The sequence below is a fragment of the Carcharhinus amblyrhynchos genome, chromosome 8, assembly GCF_965287045.1.
Source record: "Carcharhinus amblyrhynchos chromosome 8, sCarAmb.v2.hapA, whole genome shotgun sequence".
Lineage (NCBI taxonomy): Eukaryota > Metazoa > Chordata > Chondrichthyes > Carcharhiniformes > Carcharhinidae > Carcharhinus > Carcharhinus amblyrhynchos.
Window position 1 is genome coordinate 126313337 of NC_137331.1, and position 24726 is coordinate 126338062.

General features: G+C 48.8%; 1 protein-coding gene across 1 annotated transcript in view; it reads left to right on the plus strand.

Annotated features, from left to right (window-relative positions):
- The window catches only part of LOC145346912 (nucleolar transcription factor 1-like), a 56262-nt gene that overhangs the window by 25743 nt on the left and 5793 nt on the right, over positions 1–24726 (plus strand). The window contains exons 11-17 of the mRNA XM_080194792.1: positions 3788–3829; positions 6148–6294; positions 7384–7527; positions 8497–8676; positions 10864–10974; positions 17596–17681; positions 24244–24433. Coding sequence (XP_080050918.1) covers positions 3788–3829; positions 6148–6294; positions 7384–7527; positions 8497–8676; positions 10864–10974; positions 17596–17681; positions 24244–24433 — 900 coding nt within the window. The remainder of the gene's footprint in view (positions 1–3787; positions 3830–6147; positions 6295–7383; positions 7528–8496; positions 8677–10863; positions 10975–17595; positions 17682–24243; positions 24434–24726) is intronic.

Sequence of the window (24726 nt, forward strand, 5' to 3'; positions counted from 1 at the left end):
TGTATATGCATCATTGAAGGTGAACAGAACAGTTGATGAAGCAGGCAGTCAGTCGCAGCGTACAGGAACAAGGAGGTCGTGTTGAGTTTGTATAAATCACTGTCCAGCCATGTCCCATTCTGAACACTGCACTTTAGGAAGGAAGTGAAGACATTGGAGAGAGTGTAGAAGAGGTTTACAAGAATGGTTCCAGGGACCAGGAGCTGCAGTTATGAAGAAGATAGATCGGAGAGGTTGGGACAGTTTCCCTTGGAGAGAGTGACAGAAAGATCTGAGCGAGGCATACAAAACCATAACGGGGGTGGACAGAAACTGTTCCAATTAGTGGGAGGGTTGAGAACGAGAGGGCACAGATTTAAAATAATTGGCAAAAGAAGCAGAAGCAATGTGAGGAAAATGTATTTCACACAGAGAGCGGTTTAGAACATAGAACACTACAGCACAAACAGGCCCTTCGGCCCACGAGTTGCGCCGATCACATCAACACCTATCTATAACCCCCAATCGCATAAAACCCCATATACTCATCCAGAAGTCTTTTAAAAGACCCCAGCGAGTTCGCCTCCACCACCACTGACGGCAGCCGATTCCATTCACTCACCACCCTCTGAGTGAAAAACTTACCCCTAACATCACTTCTGTACTTTCCTCCCCACACCTTAAACCTGTGTCCTCTCGTAGCGACCATTTCAACCCAGGGAAATAGCCTCTGAGAATCCACCCTATCTATTCCTCTCAACATTTTATAAACCTCTATCAGGTCGCCTCTCAACCTACGTCTCTCCAGGGAAAAGAGACCCAGTTCCCTCAACCTAACTTCATGAGGCATGCCTCCCAGTCCAGGCAACATCCTTGTAAATCTTCTCTGTACCCTTTCAATAGCTTCTACGTCTTTCCTATAGTGAGGCGACCAGAACTGCGCACAGTACTCCAAATGAGGCCTGACCAGGGTCTTATAAAGTTGCAGCATTACCTCCCGACTCCTAAACTCAATCCCTCGATTTATGAAGGCCAGTACACCATACGCCTTCTTGACCACCTCTTCCACCTGTGAGGCCGATTTAAGAGTCCTGTGGACCCGGACCCCAAGATCCTTCTGCTCCTCAACACTACCAAGACCCCTGCCCTTGATAGTGTACTCGTTCATCCCGTTGGTTCTGCCAAAATGGACCACTACGCATTTATCCGCGTTGAAGTCCATCTGCCACTTCTCCGCCCAGTCCTGCATCCTATTTATGTCCTGCTGCAACTTTTGCCATCCTTCCAGACCATCCACAACACCACCGACCTTCGTGTCATCAGCGAACTTACTTACCCATCCCTCCACTTCCTCATCCAGGTCATTTATGAAAATGACAAACAACAAGGGTCCTAGAACAGATCCCTGGGGCACTCCACTGGTGACTGACCTCCATTCAGAAAAAGACCCATCCACAACCACTCTCTGCCTTCTGCAGGCAAGCCAGTTCTGAATCCACAAGGCCAAAGGCCCTCGGATCCCATGCCCTCTCACCTTCTCAAGAAGTCTTGCATGGGGGACCTTATCAAACACGTTGCTGAAGTCCATGTACACCACGTCCACGGCACTTCCTTCGTCAATGTGTTCAGTCACATTATCGAAGAACTCAACTAGGCTCGTAAGGCACGACCTGCCCTTGACAAGTCCATGCTGACTATTCCTGATCATGTCAAACCTCTCCAAATGGTCGTAAATCTTGTCCCTCAGAAGCCTTTCCATCAGCTTACCAACCACTGAGGTCAGACTCACCGGTCGGTAATTTCCTGGGCTATCTCTGTTCCCTTTCTTGAAAATAGGGACTACATCCGCAATCCTCCAATCTTCCGGAACCTCTCCCGTCTCCATTGACGACGCAAAGATCATCGCCAGGGGCTCTGCAATCACTTCCCTCGCCTCCCACAGTATCCTGGGGTACATCCCATCTGGTCCCGGCGACTTATCTATGTTGATAGAATTCAAAAGTTCTAACACATCCTCCTCCTTAATATCCACAAACTCAATCTTTTCCATCTGCTGCAAATCCATAGCAAAATCTCCCAGATCAGCTTCCACTGTGAATACTGAGGCAAAGTACTCATTAAGCACCTCTGCCATTTCTTCTGGTTCCACACAGACCTTTCCCCCTTCACCTTTTATAGGTCCTATCCCTTCTCTTCTCATCCTTTTACCTTTCACATATTTATAGAAGGCCTTGGGATTCTCCTTAATCTTACCCGCCAAGGTCTTCTCATGACCCCTTCTGGCTCTCCTAATTTCCCTTTTAAGCTCCTTTCTACAATCCTTATACTCCTCAAGATCCTTAACCTCTCCTAGTTCCCTGAACCTTTTGTACACCTTCCCTTTCCTCCTGACTAGGTTCAACACAGCCTTCGTGCACCACAGTTCCCGCGACCTACCAAAACCCCCTTGTCTCATCGGAACGTTGTCATGCATAGCTCCAGACAAACATTCCTTGAATATCTGCCACCTTCCTTCGGTACTTTTCCCTAAGAATGCCTCCTTCCAGTTTATTTGTCCAAGTAACTTTCTGACTTCTTTGTATCTCCCCTTACTCCAGACAAACACCTTCCTAGCCTGCCTGATTCTATCTCGTTCCAATGCAATTGTGAAGGAGATAGAATTATGGTCACCATTCCCAAGATGCTCCCCTAGCGAGAGATCCATCACCTGCCCTGGTTCATTCGCCAGTACCAGGTCAAGTACAGCCTCTCCCCTCGTCGGCTTATCCACATACTGTGTCAGGAAACCTTCCTGAACACACCTAACAAACTCCTCCCCATCCAAACCCCTTACCCTAGGGATATTCCAGTCGATGTTTGGGAAATTGAAGTCTCCCATCTCGACAACTCTGTTATTAATACATTTCTCCAGAATCTGTTTCCCTATCTGCACTTCAACTTCCCTGTCACTATTGGGTGGCCTATAGAATACACCCAGCAAAGTTTTTGACCCTTTGCTGTTCGTAACTTCCACCCACAGAGACTCTGTAGATAGTCCCTCCACGGCATCCTCTTTCTCTGTAGCCATGACACTATCCCTGATCAACAGTGCCACTCCACCACCTCTTCTGCCTCCCTCCCTGTCCTTCCTGAAGCATCTGAAACCTGGCACCTGAAGTACCCAGTCCTGTCCCTGAGACATCCAAGTCTCCGTAATGGCCACCACATCACAATCCCAAGCAGCAATCCACGCCCTAAGCTCATCTACCTTATTCACTACACTCTTTGCATTAAAATATATACACTTCAGCCCCTCAGTCTGGGCATTTCCCTTCTCCACCCCCTGTCTAACCTCCTCCCCCCCCCCCCCCCCCCCCCCCCCCCCCCCCACCCCCACCCCCATACTGCCTGCGGTCCTCCCCTACCTGGGAGCGAACCTCCTCCGCCCCAGTTTCCCCATCACAATTCCCTCCCCCCAGCATTTGTGTCTAAAATGCTCTCCCTGAGAGTTTGGTGGAGGCAGACTCAATCAAAACATACAAAAAAGGAACGAGACTGTTATTTGAAAGGAAAGGTGTTGAGGCTTATGGAGAGAAGGCGGGAGGATGACACTTCGGGAATTGCAAATCTGGAGAGCCAGTGCAGTGTGATGGGCCGAGTGGCCTCTTTTGGTGCTGTAACGATTCCGTGATTCACTTGAGTTCACTCTTGTGGATAAGTCTAACGTCTCAGCTCCAGTGTTACCGTGTGAATCATCTTTGCAGCATTTCCAGTTCCTTAAATCTGTTTAAATGTCGGCTGTAACCACTATTTTTTCTTCCACCCACAGAAGAAAAAACTTTATGAATCGGAGATCCAACGGTTCCTTGAGGTGAGAAAATAATATTTTACAAGTGATGGAATCCCAAAACTAAACTGTGCTGAACCTGTCCTGGGAGTGTTTGATGGGCACAGTGTAGAGGGAGCTTTACTCTGTACCTAACCCTGTGCTATACCTGTCCTGGGAGTGTTTGATGGGAAGTCTCAACATCAGGTTGAAGTCCAACGGGTTTATTTGGCAGCCCAAGTCACTAGCTTTCGGAGCCTCGCTCCTTCATCAGGTAAGTGGAAGTTCTGTTCACAAACAGGGCAGATAAAGAGGCAAACTCAATTTACAAAATAATGATTAGAATGCGAGTATTTACAGGTAATCAAGTCTTAAAGGTACAGACAGTGTGAGTGGAGAGAGGGTTAAGCACAGGTTAAAGAGATGTGTATTGTCTCCAGACAGGACAGTTAGTGAGGTTTTGCAAACCCAGGCAAGTCGTGGGGTTTACAGAGAGTGCGACATGAACCCAAGATCCCGGTTGAGGCCGTCCTCATGTGTGGAACTTGGCTCTCAGTTTCTGCTCAGCGACTCTGCGCTGTCGTGTGTCGTGAAGGCCGCCTTGGAGAACGTTTACCCGAAGATCAGAGGCCGAATGCCCGTGATTGCTGAAGTTTTCCCTTATGGACAAGCCCTCTGTGTACATAAGATTTCCACAGATGAGGAGGATCGCATCAGACACCTACAGATGCTGAAAGACGCCCTCATGAGAACAGGATATGGTGCTCAACTCTCTGATCAACACTTCCGACGTGCCACAGTGAAAAACTGCACCAACATCCTCAGAAGCCAAACACTGGACACAGCAGACAGAGTACCCTTCGTCATCCAGTACTTCTCCAGAGCGGAGAAGCTATGACATCTTCTCCGGAGTCTTCAACATGTCATTGAAGACAAACATCTCGCTAAGGCCCTCCCCACACCCCCACTTCATGCTTTCAAACAACCGCACGACCTCAAACAGACCATTGTCAAACTACCCAACCTTCAGGAGAACAGTGACCATGACACCACACAACCCTGCCACAGCAACCTCTGTAAGACATGCCGAATCATTGACACAGATGCCATCATCTCACGTGAGAACATCCACCAGGTACACGGTACATACTCTTGCAACTCGGCCAACGTTGTCTATCTGATACGCTGTAGGAAAGAATGTCCCGAAGCATGTTACATTGGGGAGACCATGCAGACGCTACGACAACAGATGAATGAACATCGCTTGACAATCACCAGGCAAGACTGTTCCCTTCCTGTTGGCGAACACTTCAGCGGTCACGGGCATTCGGTCTCTGATCTTCGGGTAAATGTTCTCCAAGGCGCTTTCAAGACACATGACAGCGCAGAGTCGCTGAGCAGAGACTGATAGCCAAGTTCCACACACATGAGAATGGCCTCAACCAGTATCTTGGGTTCATATCACACTATCTGTAACCCCCATGACTTGCCTGGACTTGCAAAACCTCACTAACTGTCCTGTCTGGAATCAATACACATCTCTTTAACCTGTGCTTAACCCTCTCTCCACTCACACTGTCTGTACCTTTAAGACTTGATTAACTGTAAAGACTCGCATTCCAACTATTATCTTGTAAATTGAGTTTGTGCCTTTATCTGCCCTGTTTGTGAACAGAACTCCTCACTCACCTGATGAAGGAGCAAGGCTCTGAAAGCTTGTGCTGCCAAATAAACCTGTAGGACTTTTAACAGGTGTTGTGGGACTTCTTAGCTTGCTTATCCCAGTCCAATGCTGGCATTTCCACATCAGTGTTTGACGGGGGACAGTGTAGAAGGAGCTTTACTCTGTATCTAACCCAGTGCTGTACCTGTCCTGGGAGTGTTTGATGGGGGACAGTGTAGAGGGAGCTTTACTCTGTCCCCCCATCAAACACTCCCAGGACAGGTACAGCACGGGGTTAGATACAGAGTAAAGCTCCCTCTACACTGTCCCCCATCAAACACTCCCAGGACAGGTACAGCACTGGGTTAGATACAGTGTAGAGGGAGCTTTACTCTGTATCTGGTCTTTGTATCTGTGTTTGAAGTGTGTTGTTCTGAAGTGGAATCATCCATCCACTTGTTTGATACAAAATTCATTCTCTTTCCTCATTTTCATTTTATTTCTCCTTCTCTGTTCCCCCTCCTGCTATCCTGGTTCTTTGCTTCCAGTATCCTTTATCTGTATGTGTGTGTCTATTGTCTCTTTTTCTCTCTCTGTCTCTCCTCTCCCTCTCTCTTTCTCTGCCTCTATCTACCTCTCTCTATTGGGGGATTCTGTCTGGGTTGATCGAGCTGATGTTTGTTGTTGCTGAATTTCTCAGAGTCTCCCAGTGGAAGAGCGGGAAAGGGTGCTCCTGGAGGAGAGGATTGGAGGCAGCAAACTGACGAGTAACTTTACAGCAATCGCACAGAGCAACCCTCAGCGGACCAAGTCTGGCCCCACCTCGGCAGCCTCATCAGCCAGCAAGGTCAGTACCCTGGCACCTGGGCACTGACCCAACAGCAGATAGACTCCAGGAGGCCATTCAGCCCCTCAAGCTGTGGCATTATTGAATCAGATTGCACCTTTTGTCAAATATCTTTTGTTAACCACTCAGCTAAACTCCATCAGTCTCCAGAGTCCAGCTCACCCCAGCATCCACAGCCTAACTGGAGTTCCAGCTTCCCATTCCTCCTCCGTCACCCCCTCCCCTCTTCCATTTCCTGATTTTAGAGCTAGTTCTGGAATATTACTTGTATTCTCTCTGGTGAATGACCTGAGCGTTCCCAAACGTTGGGGGAAGCTAATCCAGGGCTGCCAGTCGCTGATGTGTGTCATCAACTCAGGACTCAGTCCGGCACACCACACTGGAGTCACCAGCTAATAAACACCATGTGAAGGAGAGCCGGGGGGCACAGTAGGCAGCCCATAACCAGTGACTCCCGTACCCCAGTGCGAGTCAGTGCGCGCGGGACCCGTACCCCAGTGCGAGTCAGTGCGCGCGGGACCCGTACCCCAGTGCGAGTCAGTGCGCGCGGGACCCGTACCCCAGTGCGAGTCAGTGCGCGCGGGACCCGTACCCCAGTGCGAGTCAGTGCGCGCGGGACCCGTACCCCAGTGCGAGTCAGTGCGCGCGGGACCCGTACCCCAGTGCGAGTCAGTGCGCGCGGGACCCGTACCCCAGTGCGAGTCAGTGCGCGCGGGACCCGTACCCCAGTGCGAGTCAGTGCGCGCGGGAAGGTGCAGGGTGAAGCTAATGAAGGAAGATGGGATACTTCTATGACAGAATTGATTTGAAAGGAATCAGAGGCTGATTCCCAACCTGATTTTCACATTGAGCACTGATCACCCTGACTGTGTGGGGTTTGTTTCCCTCTGTCCCTGTGTGGGGTTTGTTTCCCTCTGTCCCTGTGTGGGGTTTGTTTCCCTCTGTCCCTGTGTGGGGTTTGTTTCCCTCTGTCCCTGTGTGGGGTTTGTTTCCCTCTGTCCCTGTGTGGGGTTTGTTTGCTCGATCTGTGCAGAGCGTTTGGAAAGCTATCCATGGTGATTTATGGAACATTATCCTTCCATGTTTCAGAGCACCCCTGAGCGACCACAGCAACCCATCTCCGCCATGTTCCTCTTCTTCCAGGAGAAAAGAAAGGAGAATCCCAATCTGTCAGAGAGTGAACTGACCCGCCAGCTGGCCAGGATGTGGAACGAGCTGTCAGAGAGGAAGAGGGTAGGGAGGTTGGCGCAGTACCGGATAAGGAGGCTGAGAATGCACTGCCTCACACTCTAGCCCCTGTTTCCTGCCTCACTCTAGCCCCCGTTTCCTGCATCCTATCACCTCACTTTAACCATTCGCTGTCTGCCTTGATCACTCCACCAACCCCTCCCACTCCTGCTCCCCTTCTCTCTGCCCATATTCACCAACCCCCCTCTCTGCTGGATCACCAGCCCTACTCTTTCTCTCTGGCCACACTCGCAAACCACCATCTCACCCACCCTCTAACCTTTGTCTCTGTATCTGCCTTTCTCTCGCTGGCTGTCCCTCTGTCTCTCTCTGGCTGTCCCGTTCTTTCCCGCACGCTGTCTAATCACACCCTCTACGTCTTCTCCCTTTCTCTCCTGAACTGGATTGCCATACTCTGAATCCCGCTGTGATGATTTTTGGAGTGTGTTCTTCTGCCGATGGGATTAGGGAGTGGAATCTAGAGCTGCAATCCCTGGTGTTGTCAGCTTCGTGGCTCCGAGTCTCATTAAAGGTGTTTTCTCCCGCAGCGAGATCCCGGGGTGGGTGATGGTGTTGGGAAGTGGAGGGTGGGGTAAGGGTGGGTGAGTGCTGGAGGTGGGTGGGGGTAATTGGTGATCCCTGATGGGGGTGGGTGATGGTGGGTTGTGGTTGGCAGGGGTGACGGCAGTGGGTGGGGGTGGGGAGAAGGAGGGTGGGAATATTTGGGAAGCCCTGATGTGGATGGATAATGGGGTTGATGCTGGGGGTGTAGGGAGTGAGGTGTGATTGCTGGATGAGTGTGGGTGGGGGTAGGGAGGAGGTGGGTATGTGTTTGGAGAACTCTGATGTGGTTGTGGGTGAGGATTGAGGGGGGGGAGTAATGGGAGTGAGTAATGGGGGTATTTGGGGAGCTCTGAAGTAGATTCCAAACTTCGGTCAGTGAAATTTTGACATTTTTATTTTACTATTTTCCAGGAAAAATACAAGAAAGTGGAAAGAACCTTGAAAGCGGAATACGAGCAAAAGATGCAGGATTTCCTGAAAGGCAAGAAGGATTCAGGATCCTCGAGGAAAGGGATATGGCCGGAAAGTCCCAAGACTGCGGAGAAGATGTGGGAAGAGACTGTGATTAACGATTACACAGCAAAACACCGGGTGTGTGGCAGCTTTCAGTTAGTGTCACAATTCTCCCTGCGGAGGTGGGCGTCACTCACCTAGACCAGCATTTAATACCCCTCCCTAACTGCCCCTGAGAAGATGGTGGTGAGCTGCCTTCTGGAGTCACTGCTGCCCCTGAGCTGTAGATACTCTCTGTGCTGATAGGGAGGTCCAGGATTTTAACCCAGTGACACTGAAGGAATGGCCAGGATAGTGAGTGACTTGGAGGGGAATTTCCAGGTGATGGTGTCCCCAGGTATCTGCTGACCTTGTCCTTCTAGATGGAAGTGGTCATAGGTTTGGAAGGGGTTTCAGTGATGAGGAACAGACACTGGATTTTCAGTGTCTGACCCCTGGTTTTGTAACTCCCCTGCCCCTACCCGCAAGGGCTGGTAAGGAGATTACAGAAAGCTCCAAGAAAAGTAAGATGGTAATAGTCGGAGATTTTAACTTTCCCAACATTGACTGGGACAGGCATGGTGTTAGAGGGTTGGATGGAGAGAAATTTGTTGAGTGTATTCAGGAGGAATTTCTCATTCAGTATGTGGATGGCCCGACTAGAGAGGGGGCAAAACTTGACCTCCTCTTGGGGAATAAGGAAGGGCAGGTGACAGAAGTGTGAGCGAGGGATCGCTTTGGGATCAGTGAGTGTAATTCTTCTTAGTTTTAAGATGGCTACGGAGAATGATAGGTCTGTCCCAAAACTTAAAATTCAGTATGCTTGGTTTCATTGGTCAGAACATTGAATACAGGAGTTGGGACGTCTTGTTGAAGTTGTACAAGACATTGGTAAGGTCACACTTGGAATACTGTGTGAAGTTCTGGTCCCCCTATTATAGAAAGGATATTAGTAAACTAGAAAGAGTGCAGAAAAGATTTACTAGGACTTAATGGATTGAGTTATAAGGAGACGCTGGATAGACTGGGACTTTTTTCTCTGCAGCGTAGGAGGCTGAGGGGTGATTTTATAGAGCTCTATAAAATAATGAGGGGTGCAGACAAGGCAGATAGTCGATATCTTTTCCCAAAGGTAGGGGAGTCTAAAATTAGAGGGCATAGGTTTAAGGTGAGAGGGGAGAGATACAAAAGGGTTCAGAGGGGCAATACTTTCACAGAGGGTGGTGAGTGTCTGGAACAAGCTGCCAGAGGTAGTAGTAGAGGCAGGTACAATTTTTTTGCCTTTTACAAAGCATTTAGGTAGTTCCATGGGTCTGTTGGGTATAGAGGGATATGGGCCAAATGCAGGCAATTGAGATTAGCTTAGGGATTTTAAAAAAAGTAAAGGTGGCATGGACAAGTTGGGCTGAAAGGCCTGTTTCCATGCTGTAAACCTCTATGACTTTCCCTCAGTCTCTTCCAGTGTGAGATTCTTCTACTTATGTTTATTATAGAATGAAATACGAACACACACCCCCATGGTGAGACAGGCGCGCACTCGCATGGGGCGGGGTGGGGGGAGACAGGTGCGCACCTGCACGGGGGGGTTTCGGGGGGGGTGGAGACAGGCAGCACCCGCATGGAAGGGGGGACATAAAACCACACAGGCATGAACCCACAAAGACAGATTTTTGAACAGTAAAGGAATGATGGTTGAGTCACTGAAGGGGCCAAATGGCCTACTGCTCCTAGTTCTTATGTTTCTTGTGACGCACACGGGCGCACGCGCGCGCACACGTGCACAGAGACAGACACGTAGACACAAACACACGTGTACATGCCAACACCCACTTGCAGACAGGCACACAGACACCTGCGGGCATGAACTCACAGACACGGAAACATGCACAAGCAGAGACAGGCAGACACAGGCACGCGTGCAGACATGCCCCACGTACAGAGAAACCATGAGGGAGAGTGACAGGGAGGGAAAAGAAAAGAGCGACTGTGAGGGAGATGGGAAGAGGAGAGAGAAAGAGAGGAGGGGTAGAGACAGGAAGAGGAGGAGAGAGAGAGGGGATGGGGAATTGACAGAGAAGGAACCATAGGGCAGAGACAGATGGAGGAACTGGAGGGAGAGACAAAGGGAGAGATGGAGAGAATGCTGCTTTGTCTTTCATTTTGGCAAGTCACCCACAGGAACCCCAGCTGGAACCTGCCAGTGAACAGAACGAGTTGGTCGTGTTGAGTTGCTGTAAACTCTGAAATGGGTTTTGTTATTTTACTGATTGCCTCTCGCGTTCGCAGAATGATCGTAAGAAAGCGCAGTCGGCAATGGAGGCTGCCTGGAAAGCCATGGACAAGAAGGAGAAGATTCCCTGGATTAAGAAGGCAGCTGATGACCAGAGGAGATATGAGGTATGTGCAGAGTTCATGGTAAAGCTCCCAGAGGAACCAGGTCAGGTTTCCATTATTATCTGATCTGATTTATTATTGTCACATGTATTAACATACAGTGAAAAGTATTGTTTCCTGCACGCTATACAGACAAAGCATACTGTTCATAGAGAAGGAAATGAGAGTGCAGAATGTAGTGTTACAGTCATAGCTCAGGTTTAGAGAACGATCATCTTAATGCGAGGTAAGTCCATTCAAAAGTCTGACAGCAGCGGTGGAGAAACTGTTCTTGAGTCGATTGGTATGAATATATAAAACAAAAAAAAGTGGCTAAAGTAAACATTGGTCCTTTAGAGGATGAGAAGGGGGATGTAATAACTGGAAATGAGAAAATGGCTGAGGCATTAAACAGGTATTTTGTGTCAGTCTTCACAGTGGAAGATATAAATAACATGCCAAAAATTGATCAGATGAAGGTTATGGCAGGTGAGAACCTAGAAACTATCATTATCACAAAAGAGGTAGTGTTGGGCAAGTTAATGGGGGCTAAAGGTAGATAAGTCTCCTGGCCCAGATGGAATGCAACGCAGGGTACTAAACGAGAGAAGTAGCAAATGCACTAATGGTAATTTACCAAAATTCACTGGACTCTGGGGTGGTTCCCACAGATTGGAAAACAGCAAATGTGACGTCACTGTTTAAAAAAGGAGGTAGACAAAAGGCAGGTAACTATAGGCCGGTTAGCTTAACTTCTGTAGTAGGGAAAATGCTTGAATCTATCATCAAGGAAGAAATAGCGAGACATCTGGATATAAATTGTCCCATTGGGAAGACACAGCATGGGTGCATGAAGGGCAGGTCATGTTTGAATAATTTTGGTGGAACTCTTTGAGAACACTACATGTGCAGTGGATAATGGGGAACCTGTGGATGTGGTGTATCTGGATTTCCAGAAGGCATTTGACAAGGTGCCGCACCAAAGACTGCTACATAAGATAAAAGTGCACAGTGTTACAGGTAATGTATTAGCATGGATAGAGGATTGGTTAACTAACAGAAAGCAAAGAGTGGGGGTAAATGGGTGTTTTTCTGGTTAGTGATCAGTGACTAGTGGTGTGCCTCTGGGATCAGTGTTGGGACTGCAATTGTTTACGATTTACATAGATGATTTGGAGTTGGGGACCAAGTGTAGTGTGTCAAAATTCACAGATGACACTAAGATGAGTGGCAGAGCAAAGTGTGCAGAGGACATTGAAAGTCTGCAAAGGGATATAGATAGTCTAAGTGAGTGGGCGAGGATCTGGCAGATGGAGTACAATGTTGGTAAATGTGAGGTCATCCATTTTGGTAGGAATAACAGCAAAATGGACTATTATTTAAATGGTAAAAAATTACAGCATGCTGCTGTGCAGAGGGGCCTGGGTGTCCTTGAGCAGGAATCTCAAGGAGTTGGTTTGTAGGTGCAGCAGGTAATTAAGAAGGCAAATGGAATTTTGTCCTTCATTGCTAGAGGGATAGAGTTTAAAAACAGCGAGATTATGTTACAGCTGTATAAGGTGCTGGTGAGGCCACACCTGGAGTACTGTGTGTAGTTTTGGTCTCCTTACTTGAGAAAGGATATACTGGCACTGGAGGGGGTGCAGAGGAGATTCACTAGGTTGATTCCGGAGTTGAGAGGGTTGGCTTATGAGAAGAGACTGAGTAGACTGGGGATATACTCATTGGAATTCAGAAGAATGAGGGGATATTTTTTAGAAACATATAAGATTATGAAGGGAATAGATAAGATAGAAGCAGGGAAGTTGTTTCCACTGGCGGGTGAAACTAGAACTGGGGGGGCATAGCCTCAAAATAAGGGGAAGCAGATTTAGGACTGAGTTGAGGAGGAACTTCACACACAAAGAACATAGAACATTACAGCGCAGAACAGGCCCTTCGGCCCACGATGTTGCGCCGACCAGTTACAAAAACAATGACCCACTAGCCTATACCAATCCCTTTTCGTCCATAAACCTATCCAGAGATCTCTTAAACGCCCCCAAACTAGACGCATTTACAACCGCAGCAGGCAGGGCATTCCACTCCCTCACCACCCGCTGGGTAAAGAACCTACCCCTGACATCCGTCCTGTAGCTACCCCCCCTTAATTTAAAGCCATGCCCCCTCGTGCTAGCTTTCTCCATCCGAGGAAAAAGGCTATCACTATCCACCCTATCTAAACCTCTAATCATCTTATATGTTTCAATAAGATCCCCTCTTAGCCGCCTTCTTTCCAACGAAAACAACCCTAAATCCCTCAGTCTCTCCTCATAGGACCTCCCCACCATACCAGGCAACATCCTAGTAAACCTCCTCTGCACCCTCTCCAACGCCTCCACATCCTTCTTGTAATGCGGGGACCAGAACTGCACACAGTACTCCAAGTGCGGCCGCACTAGAGTAGTGTACAGTTGCAACATTACACTGCGACTCCTAAATTCAATCCCCCTACCAATAAACGCCAAGACACCGTACGCCTTCTTAACAACCTTATCTACTTGATTCCCAACTTTCAGGGATCTATGTACACACACACCTAGATCCCTCTGTTCATCCACACTATTCAAAGTCCTCCCGTTAGCCCTATACTCGACACATCTGTTGCTCCTACCAAAGTGAATTACCTCACACTTCTCCGCATTAAATTCCATCCGCCACCTCTCGGCCCAGCTCTGCAACCTATCTAAGTCTCCCTGCAGACTATGACACCCTTCCTCACAATCTACCACACCTCCAATTTTGGTGTCATCAGCAAATTTACTAATCCACCCAACTATACCCTCATCCAGATCATTAATAAAAATTACAAACAACAGTGGCCCCAAAACAGATCCCTGAGGCACACCACTCGTAACTGTAAAAAAGGGTTGTGAATCTGTGGAATTCCCTGCCCAGTGAAGCAGTTGAGGCTCCCTCTTTGAATGTTTTTAAGGCAAGGATAGATAAATTTTTGAACGTAAAGGAATTAAGTGTTATGGTGAGCAGGCGGGTAAGTGGAGCTGAGTCCACAAAAAGATCAGTCATGATCTTATTGAATGGCGGAGCAGGTTCGAGGGGCCAGATGGCCGACTCCTGCTCCTCATTCTTATGTTCTTATGCACGTGACCTCAGACTTTTGTATCTTTTTCCCAACAGAAGAAGGTTGAAGAGGGAATGTCCGGGGTGCGTGGGGAGTCCTTAATTATGCTGGCCGCTTTGCCGAGGCAGCGGGAAGTGTAGACGGAGTCAGTGGATGGGAGGCTGGTTTGGAGCGGGCTTCGTTCACAACCCTTTGTAGTTCTTTGTGGATTTGAGCCAATACCAAGCTGTGATACAACCAGGAAGAATGCTTTCTATGGGGCATCTGTAAAAGTTAGTGAGAGTCGTAACTGATATGTCAAATTTCCTAGTCTTCTGAGAAAATAGAAGGATTGGTGGGCTTTCTTAATATAGCATCTATGTAGGGGGACCAGGCCAGGTTGTTGGTGATCTGGACACCAATCCTGAAGATCTCGACCCTTTCTACTTCATCCCCATTGATGTAGACAGAGGCACGTTCTCCACTATGTTTCCTGAAGTCGATGACAATCTCCTTCGTTTTGTTGACATTGAGAGAGAGAGATTATTGTTGCCGCACCAGTTCACCAGATTCTCTATCTCATTCCTGTACTCTGTCTCGTCATTGTTTGACATCTGATCCCCTATGGTGGAGTCATCAGCATACTTGGCCACACAGATTCTGGGGCACAAACTGCCCTTAGGATTCCTTACCCCAATGAAAACAAACTGACTCCACCAGCATGAGAGATTTGCATTTAGTTAGCAGCTTTCACCATCACACAGGTGGAGGACATCCCAGAATAACAGAGACCAGAGAATCAAGTGGCAAAGTGATAATGGCCAAATAACCTCTTGTTTGTAATGCTGATTGGCCAGGCTGGTGGGAGAGTTCCCCTGCCTGTGATCTCTCACATCCACCTGAGCTGCCAGGACCTCACTTTAACATCTTATGCAATGGATGAGACCTCGAGCAGTGCTGTGCTCCCTCGGTACTGCATGGCATATCAGTCTAACTTTGTGTGCTCACGCCATGGTTGCAGAGTGGTTATCACCACTGCCTGACAGTACCAGGGGCCCGGCGTCAATTCCAGCCTCTGGTCACTGTGTGGAGTTTCTCATTCTCCCCGTATCTGTGTGGGTTTCCTCCGGGTACTCCTATTTCTTCCTACATCCCAAAGATGTGCCAGTTAGGTGGATTGGCCATGCTAAATTGCCCCTTAGTTTCAGGGGGAGCTAGAGTAAATGAATAGAGTTATGGGAATAGGCCCTGGGTGGGATTGTTGTCAATGCAGGCTCAATGGGCCGAATGGCTTCTTTCTGCCCTGTAGGGATTCTGTGAAGTCTTGGAGTGGGAATTGAACCCAGAAACTTGTGATTCAGGGAGAATGTACGAGTCACAGTCACCAAGTGCATCAGTGTCATAAAGTAGAAAACCTGACAGTTTGAACACAGCAATAACAAAGACTAAACAATCTGGATTCAGGGAGCAGAGTTGGTCAAACTCTGCTCATCTTCAGCCGATGACGCGGGATCTTTTACAGTGCCAGAAATACCAGTCGGGACCTTGAGTTAACATTTCAGTCAAAGTGAGCATGTCAACAGTGCGGTGCGGTGCTCCCTCAGCACTGGCCCTCTGACGGTGCTCTGTTTCGATACAGAAGGCTGCCATTTGGATTAACATCATGCCTGTTCTATTCTAGAGACAATAAGAAGAGATTAAAGTCCAACAGGTTTATTTGGTAGCAAAAGCCACTAGCTTTTGGAGTGCTGCTTCTTCGTCAGGTAAGTGGGAGTTCTGTTCACAAACACGGCATATAAAGACACAAACTCAGTTTACAAAATAATAGTTGGAATGAGAGTCTTTACAGGTAATCTAGTCTTAAAGGTACAGACAATGTGAGTGGAGAGAGTGTTAAGCACTGGTTGAAGAGATGTGTATTGTCTCCAGACAGGACAGTTAGTGAGATTTTACAAACCCAGGCAAGTCATGAGGGTCACTAATTGTTCTGGCTGGAGACGATACACATCTCTTTAACCTGTGCTTAACCCTCTCTCCACTCACACTGTCTGTACCTTTAAGACTTGATTACCTGTAAAGACTCGCATTCTAACCATTATTTTGTAAATTGAGTTTGTGTCTTTGTGTCCTGTTTGTGAATAGAACTCCCACTAACCTGACGAAGGAGCAGCGCTCCGAAAGCTAGTGGCTTTTGCTACCAAATAAACCTGTTGGACTTTAAGCTGGTGTTGTGAGACTTCTTACTGTGTTTATCCCAGTTCAACGCCGGCATCTCCACATCTATTCTAGAGATCCAAGGATGAAATTCTGAGTGATCGGGATGGTGTGCAGTGTTATTCAGGTGTATCTTCATTATGTTCAAGTGAGCAAGAGCACTTGAAGAATGTGGAAGCTACACCAGGACACCTGCAAAAACATCACAAAGACAAAGTGTAACTTAGTCAAAACGAAGAACAAAGAAAAGTACAGCGCAGGAACAGGCCCTTCGGCCCTCCAAGCCCCTGCTGATCATGATGCTGAAACTAAACTTTTTAAAAAAAAAGACTTCTGCCCTTTCTCGGTCTGTATCCCTCTGTTCCCTCTATTCATATCCCCATCCAGGTACCTCTTAAATGTTGCTAATGAGAATAAATCTTAGTAATCTACAAATTACTTGGATAATATCATTGATAATGATGACTTACATAAAGAAACAAAATAAATGGCAGCAATTTTAGAAGCACATCGTAAGAATGTAGGAATTAGGAAGGGAAGTAGGCTAAATCAGTCCTTCAAGCCTCCTCCGCCATTCAATCCATGGTCTAAAATCCACCTCCCCACCTGTTCCCCATATCCCCTTATTCCTTTTTCTATTGGAGATATATCTATAAACGTGACACAGCTAAGGTGGATTAACTATTTCTCGGCACAGTGTTTAGCACTGCTGCTTCACAGCGCCAGGGACCCGGGTTTAATTCCAGCTTTGGGTCACTGTCTGTGTGGAGTTTGCGCGTTCTCCCCGTGTCTGCATGGGCTTCTTCCGGGTGCTCCAGTTTCTCCCCACAGTCCAAAAGACATGCAGGTTAGGTGGATTGCAGGTGCTAAGTTGCCCCTTAGTCTCCCAAAATGTGGAGTTGGGTGTACGGTGCATGGTAAATGTGGGGTAATGGAATAGTGCAGAAGGGAGTGGGCGTGTGAAAAAAGCCCTTTCGGAAAGTTGGTGCAGACTCGATGGGCCGAGTGGCCTCCTACACTGTAGGGATTCTATGGATTATGGTAAATTCATTCCAAATTTATCTCTCATTTCTCCTCTTCCACAATCTTCCCTTGAATCGACACATTAGCCCTGATAGCTTACTGTGCGTCCACTTAGCCAATCAGCAGCACACTGCAACACCACCTCGAGGCTATGTCACACGCCAACGCTGCACTCACCCTTCAGATGAGTTGAGTTAATGGAGGCTCCACCTCCCCAATGCCTGAGTAACCCCACTCCCATCATCAGCATTACCGGTGGACTTGGACAGAGTGTGTCTTGTTGTAACAGTATTCCTGTTGTGTTGTAGAGAGAGCTTATGGAGAGTCGCTGCCACACCTCAACGCAGAGCTCCAAGAAACTGAAGTTTGACGGCGAGCCAAAGAAACCACCAATGTAAGTGACCGTCCGTCCACTGACCCCCCACGCCAACTGACCATCCTCTGTCCACTCTCCATCCACTGACACCCCCCTGCCACTGACCATCCTCTGTCTGCTCTTCATCCACTGACCCCCCCCCCCATGACCACCCTCTGTCCACTCTCCATCCACTGACCCCCCCCCCCACTGACCACTCTCCATCCACTGACCCCCCCCCCACTGTCCACTCTCCATCCACTGACACCCCCCACTGACCACTCTCCATCCACTGACCCCCCCCCCACTGTCCACTCTCCATCCACTGACACCCCCCTGCCACTGACCATCCTCTGTCCACTCTCCATCCACTGACCCCCCCCACTGACCACTCTCCATCCACTGACCCCCCCCACTGACCATCCTCTGTCCACTCTCCATCCACTGACACCCCCCTGCCACTGACCATCCTCTGTCCACTCTTCATCCACTGACCCCCCCATGACCACCCTCTGTCCACTCTCCATCCACTGACCCCCCCCACTGACCACTCTCCATCCACTGACCCCCCCACTGACCACTCTCCATCCACTGACCCCCCCCACTGACCACTCTCCATCCACTGACCCCCCCCCCCCACTGACCACTCTCCATCCACTGACCCCCCCCCCACTGACCACTCTCCATCCACTGACCCCCCCACTGACCACTCTCCATCCACTGACCCCCCCACTGACCACTCTCCATCCACTGACCCCCCCACTGACCACTCTCCATCCACTGACCCCCCCCACTGACCACTCTCCATCCACTGACCCCCCCCACTGACCACTCTCCATCCACTGACCCCCCCCCCACTGACCACTGTCCATCCACTGACACCCCCCCACCACTGACCATCCTTTGTCTGCTCTTCATTCACTGACCATCCTCTGTCCGCTCTTCATCCACTGACCATCCTCTGTCCGCTCTTCATCCACTGACCATCCTCTGTCCGCTCTCCATCCACTGACCATCCTCTGTCCGCTCTCCATCCACTGACCATCCTCTGTCCGCTCTCCATCCACTGACCATCCTCTGTCCGCTCTCCATCCACTGACCATCCTCTGTCCGCTCTCCATCCACTGACCATCCTCTGTCCGCTCTCCATCCACTGACCCCCCCCCCACCCTCCCCCCCTCCATCCACCCCAGAAAGAGTGGCTAAAGTAAACATTGGTCCTTTAGTGGACAAGAAGGGGGATGTAATAATGGGAACTGAGGAAAGGGCTGAGGCATTGAACACGTATTTTGTGTCGGTCTTCACAGTGGAAGACACAAATAACATGCCAAAAATTAATAACAGGGAGGTTATGGCAGGTGAGAACCTAGAAACTATCATCATGAAAGAGGTAGTGTTGGGCAAATTAATGGGGGCTAAAGGTAGACAAGTCTCCTGGTCCTGATGGAATGCATCCAGGGTCCTAAACGAGATGGCGGGGGAAATAGCAAATACACTAGTGGTAATTTATCAAAATTCACTGCAATGGTTCCCGCAGATTGGAAAACAGCAAATGTGAAACCACTGTTTTAAAAAAAAACAAGTAGACAAAAGGTAGGTAACAATAGGTCAGTTAGCTTAACTTCTGTAGTAGGGAAAATGCTTGAATCTCTCATCAAGGAAGAAATAGCGAAACATCTGGATATAAATTGTCCCATTGGTAAGACGCAGCATGGGTTCATGAAGGGCAGGTGATGTTTGATTAATTTTGGTGGAATTCTTTGAGAACATTACATGTGCAGTGGACAATGGGGAACCTGTGGATGTGATGTATCTGGATTTCCAGAAGGCATTTGACAAGGTGCCGCACCAAAGACTGCTCCATATGATAAAGGTGCACGGTGTTACGGGTAATGTATTAGCATGGATAGAGGATTGGTTAACTAACAGAAAGCAAAGAGTGGGGGTAAATGGGTGTTTTTCTGGTTGGCGATCAGTGGCTAGTGGTGTGCCTCAGGGATCAGTGTTGGGACTGCAATTGTTTACGATTTACACAGATGATTTGGAGTTGGGGACCAAGTGGAGTGTGTCAAAATTCATAAATGACACTAAGATGGGTGGAAAAGCAAAGTGTGCAGAGGACGCTGAAAGTCTGCAAAGGGATATAGATAGTCTAAGTGAGTGGGCGAGGATCTGGCAGATGGAGTACAATGTTGGTAAATGTGAGGTCATCCATTTTGGTAGGAATAACAGCAACATGGACTATTATTTAAATGGTAAAAAATTGCAGTCTGCTGCTGTGCAGAGGGACCTGGGTGTCCTTGTGCAGGAATCTCAAGGAGTTGGTTTGTAGGTGCAGCAGGTAATTAAAAAGGCAAATGGAATTTTGTCCTTCATTGCTAGAGGGATGGAGTTTAAAAACAATGAGATTATGTTGCAGCTGTATAAGGTGCTGGTGAGGCCACACCTGGAGTATTGTGTACAGTTTTGGTCTCCTTACTTGAGAAAGGATATACTGGCACTGGAGGGGGTGCAGAGGAGATTCACTAGGTTGATTCTGGAGTTGAGAGGGTTGGCTTATGAGAAGAGACTGAGTAGACTGGGGCTATACTCATTGGAATTCAGGAGAATGAGGGGAGATCTTATAGAAACATAAGATTATGAAGGGAACAGATAAGATAGAAGCAGGGAAGTTGTTTCCACTGGCGGGTGGAACTAGAACTGGGGGGCATAGTCTCAAAATAAGGGGAAGCAGATTTAGGACTGAGTTGAGGAGGAACTTCACACACAAAGGGTTGTGAATCTGTGAAATTCCCTGCCCAGTGAAGCAGTTGAGGCTCCCTCTTTGAATGTTTTTAAGGCAAGGATAGATAAATTTTTGAACTGTAAAGGAATTAAGGGTTATGGTGAGCGGGTGGGTAGGTGGAGCTGAGTCCGTAAAAAGATCAGCCGTGATCTTATTGAATAGTGGAGCAGGCTCGAGGGGCCAGATGGCCAACTCCTGTTCCTAGTTCTTATGTTCTTATCTATTTTCCATCCACTGACCCCTCGCCCACTCCCCCCACCCACCATTAACGAAGGTCCATTCACCCCGCACTCTGCCTGCGGCCAGCCTCGTGCTGCCCATTCAGCACCAGAGGCTGTTTACTGCAGCCAGGGTGAGGGGGCTACCCAAGCTCACAGAGGCACCAACACCCAAAGCGCGCAGAACACTGGCCCGCGTTCCTCTGACTGGTGATTTGAATGATTGCTGAATGTTCCTGGGTATAAGTGCTTCAGGCGTGATAGGGGTGGGTCGCTGAGAGGTGGGGGAGTGGCGTTGTTAGTTAAGGATTGCATCATAGCAGTGCAGAGGGAGGGAGGTATAGAGGATATAGGAATTGAGTCGCTTTGGGCGGAGTTGAGGAATAGGAAGGGAGATGTTACTATGTTGGGTGTGTACTACAGACCGCCCAACAGCCCGAGGGCTGTGGAAGAAGGGATAAGCAGGGACATTCTAGATAAGTGCAGGAAGAATAGGGTGGTGGTAGTGGGAGATTTTAATCTCCCCGGGGTAGATTGGAAGGTGCCGAGATCAGAGGGTGCTGACGGGGAGGAATTTGTACAGTGTGTAATGGAAGGATCCCTGGAGCAGTATGTGGATAGCCCGACCAGAGAGGGGGCTATACTGGACTTGGTTCTGGGGAATGAGCCTGGGCAGGTGGTTGACGTTGAAGTAGGAGAGCATGTGGCTAACAGTGACCACAACTCTGTCTGGTTTAAGATATTAATGGATAAAGATGAAGCCTGTCCTAAGGGGAGGGTGTTAAACTGGGGGAGGGCTAGATACAACCGGATTAGGCAGGATCTTAAAGATACGGACTGGGGTAAGCTGTTTGATGGCAGGTCGACGCTGGGTATGTGGGAGTCTCTCAAGGGAAAACTAAAATCTTTGCAGGAAAGACATGTGCCGGTCAAGAGGAAGGATGGGAAGGGTAGGATTAGAGAGCCGTGGGTAACTAGGGATATTGAGGACCTGGTTAGGAGGAAGAGGGAGGCGTACATTAGATCTAGGCATTTGAGGACAGAGATAGCGTTAGAAGAATACAGAGAATGTAGGAGAGAACTTAAAAGGGGTATCAGAAAGGCAAAAAGGGGCCACGAAATGGCTTTGGCGGGTAGGATTAAGGAAAATCCTAAGGCATTTTACTCCTATGTTAGAAACAAAAGGATGGTTAGAGGGAAGATTGGTCCTCTCAGGGACAGAGGAGGGGAACTATGCTTGGAGCCTGGGGGAATGGGGGAGATCTTGAATGAATACTTTGCGTCGGTATTCACGCAGGAGAGGGGCCTGATGTCTGGTGCTGTGCTTGAGGAGTTTGAGGATCCGTTGAGGGAAGTAGTCATCACGAGGGAAGAGGTGTTGGGACTTTTAGACAGTATAAAGACGGATAAATCTCCGGGGCCTGATGGCATCTATCCCAGGCTGCTAAGGGAGGTGAGGGATGAAATTGCTGGGCCTCTGACGCAAATCTTTGTCTCTTCTTTGGACACAGGTGAGGTCCCAGAGGATTGGCGGATTGCAAATGTAGTACCGTTGTTTAAAAAGGGTCAGAGGGATAACCCAGGGAATTATAGGCCGGTGAGCTTGACTTCAGTTATAGGCAAGCTAATGGAGAGGATCCTCAAGGACAGGATGTATGAACATCTGGAGCGCTGCAATCTGATCAGGGATACGCAGCATGGCTTCGTTACAGGGAGGTCGTGCCTTACGAATCTAGTGGAATTTTTTGAAGAGGTGACAAAAACGGTTGACGAAGGACAAGCCGTTGATGTCGTCTATATGGATTTCAGTAAGGCGTTTGACAAGGTCCCTCATGGTAGGCTGATAGAAAAGGTGAAGGCTCATGGGATACAAGGCCAGGTATGTAGATGGGTGGAGAACTGGCTTGGGAGGAGGAGACAGCGGGTAGTAGTGGAAGGCTCCTTTTCCAATTGGAGGTCTGTCACCAGTGGTGTGCCGCAGGGCTCGGTACTAGGACCTCTTCTATTTGTAGTATATATTAATGACTTGGAAGAGGGGGTAGGTGGTGTGATCAGCAAATTTGCTGATGACACTAAGATGGTTGGATTGGCGGGTACTGAGGAGCAGTGCCTGGCAATGCAACAGGACATAGACAGGCTGGTAGATTGGGCAGATAGATGGCAAATGGAATTTAATCCGGAGAAATGCAAGGTGATGCACTTTGGCCGGAATAATGTGGAGGGGAGTTATACGATAAAAGGTAGAACTATCCGGAGTATAGATACGCAGAGAGACCTGGGGGTGCAAGTGCACAAGTCCCTGAAGGTGTCGGTGCAGATGCAGAATGTGATGAGGAAAGCGTATGGTATGTTAGCCTTCATAGGAAGGGGTATAGAATATAAGAGTAGGAGTCTGATGTTGCAGTTGTATAGAACGTTGGTTAGGCCTCACTTGGAGTACTGCGTCCAGTTCTGGTCGCCGTACTACCGGAAGGATGTAGAGATCCTGGAGAGAGTGCAGAGGAGATTTACCAGGATGCTGCCTGGTATGGAAGGGCTGTCTTACGAGGAAAGATTGAACGAACTTGGGCTGTTTTCCCTTGAGAGACGTCGGCTGAGGGGGGATCTAATAGAGGTTTATAAGATTATGAAGGGGATAGATAGAGTAAATGGTGGTAAGCTTTTTCCGCTATTAGAAATGGATAGAACGAGGGGTCACGGGCTTAGGGTGAGGGGGGCTAGGTATAAGACAAATATTAGAGGGCAGTTTTTCATGCAAAGGGTAGTGGGGGTGTGGAATGCACTGCCGAGTAAGGTGGTGGAAGCAGGCACGCTAGGGTTGTTTAAGAGTCACTTAGACAGCCACATGAGCGGGCTACATATAGGGGGATATAGCAGGCCTCACTAAACATTGTAGGCTTGGGATTCCGTTTTTGCCTCAGGGATGTTACAGTCTTTGCCTGTTTAATAATGAATTTTTTGTCTCCACAGGCATTTAAGTCCAGCAAGGGGCATGCAGGCGGCAGGTTGTAGTGGGCTGCTCTTGGACATTGCTTCGGGAGTTGCCTATTGCTTCATGTCGTTAGTGTGCTTAAACTGGACCATCTCGAGGGCAACATGACAGCTCAGAGACTATCTCTGTTGCTGTGCGGACACATGGATTTGGGCCTGTGTCTGTGGGAGTTTGCACGTTCTCCCCGTGGTTACGTGGGTTTCCTCCGGGTGCTCCGGTTTCCTCCCACACCCCAAAGATGTGCTTTTAGGCTGATTGATTGGGTAACAAATTGTCCCTAAATTGGACCTCCCTGATCCTCGCACATTAGGCGTAGACTAAAATCATGAATAGGACGCTGAGACAATGGGACGGCGGCGCGGGCTCATTGGGCCGAAGGGCCTGTTTCCCGTGCTGTATTGTTCTTTGTTCTTTGGACAGTGTTCCACGCATTGCTCCTTTGCCGCTCGCCCCTCCCCTTTCATTCCCATCTGCCAACACCCTCCCCCTGCCCTCCTTCCCCCTCCCCCACCATCCTTCCTCCTTCCCTCTGCCCCCCCGCCCTCTTTCCCCCTCCCCGCCCTCCTCCCCCTGCCTCCGCTAACCTGTGCTGTGTTGTTGATGCAGGAGTGGTTACCAGATGTTCTCCCAGGAGTTACTGACCAGTGGGGAGCTCAACCACTTTGGACTGAAGGAGAGGATGGTGGAGATCGGGAAGCGGTGGCAAAAACAGAGTCAATCCCGGAAAGATGGTTACAAGAAACTGGTGGAGGAGCAGCAGCAGCAATACAAGACTGACCTGGAAGCCTGGCTCAAAGTGAGTGTCCTCAATGTGTGTACACAGTCCTGGTGTTAAATCATACAGCACAGAACAGCCCATTCAACTCCACACCCACACGTTAGAAACAGCTGAACTCTCACCTAACCCCATCTACCAGTACTTGGCCCATAGCCCTGAATGTTATGATATGCCAAGTGCTCATCCAGATACTTTAATGAGGCATCCAGGCAGCACTTTCCAGACTGTCACCACCCTCAAATGGCCCCTCACCTTGAACCTCTGTCCCTTTGTGACTGACCCTTCAACTAAGGGGGACAGTTTCTCCTTAT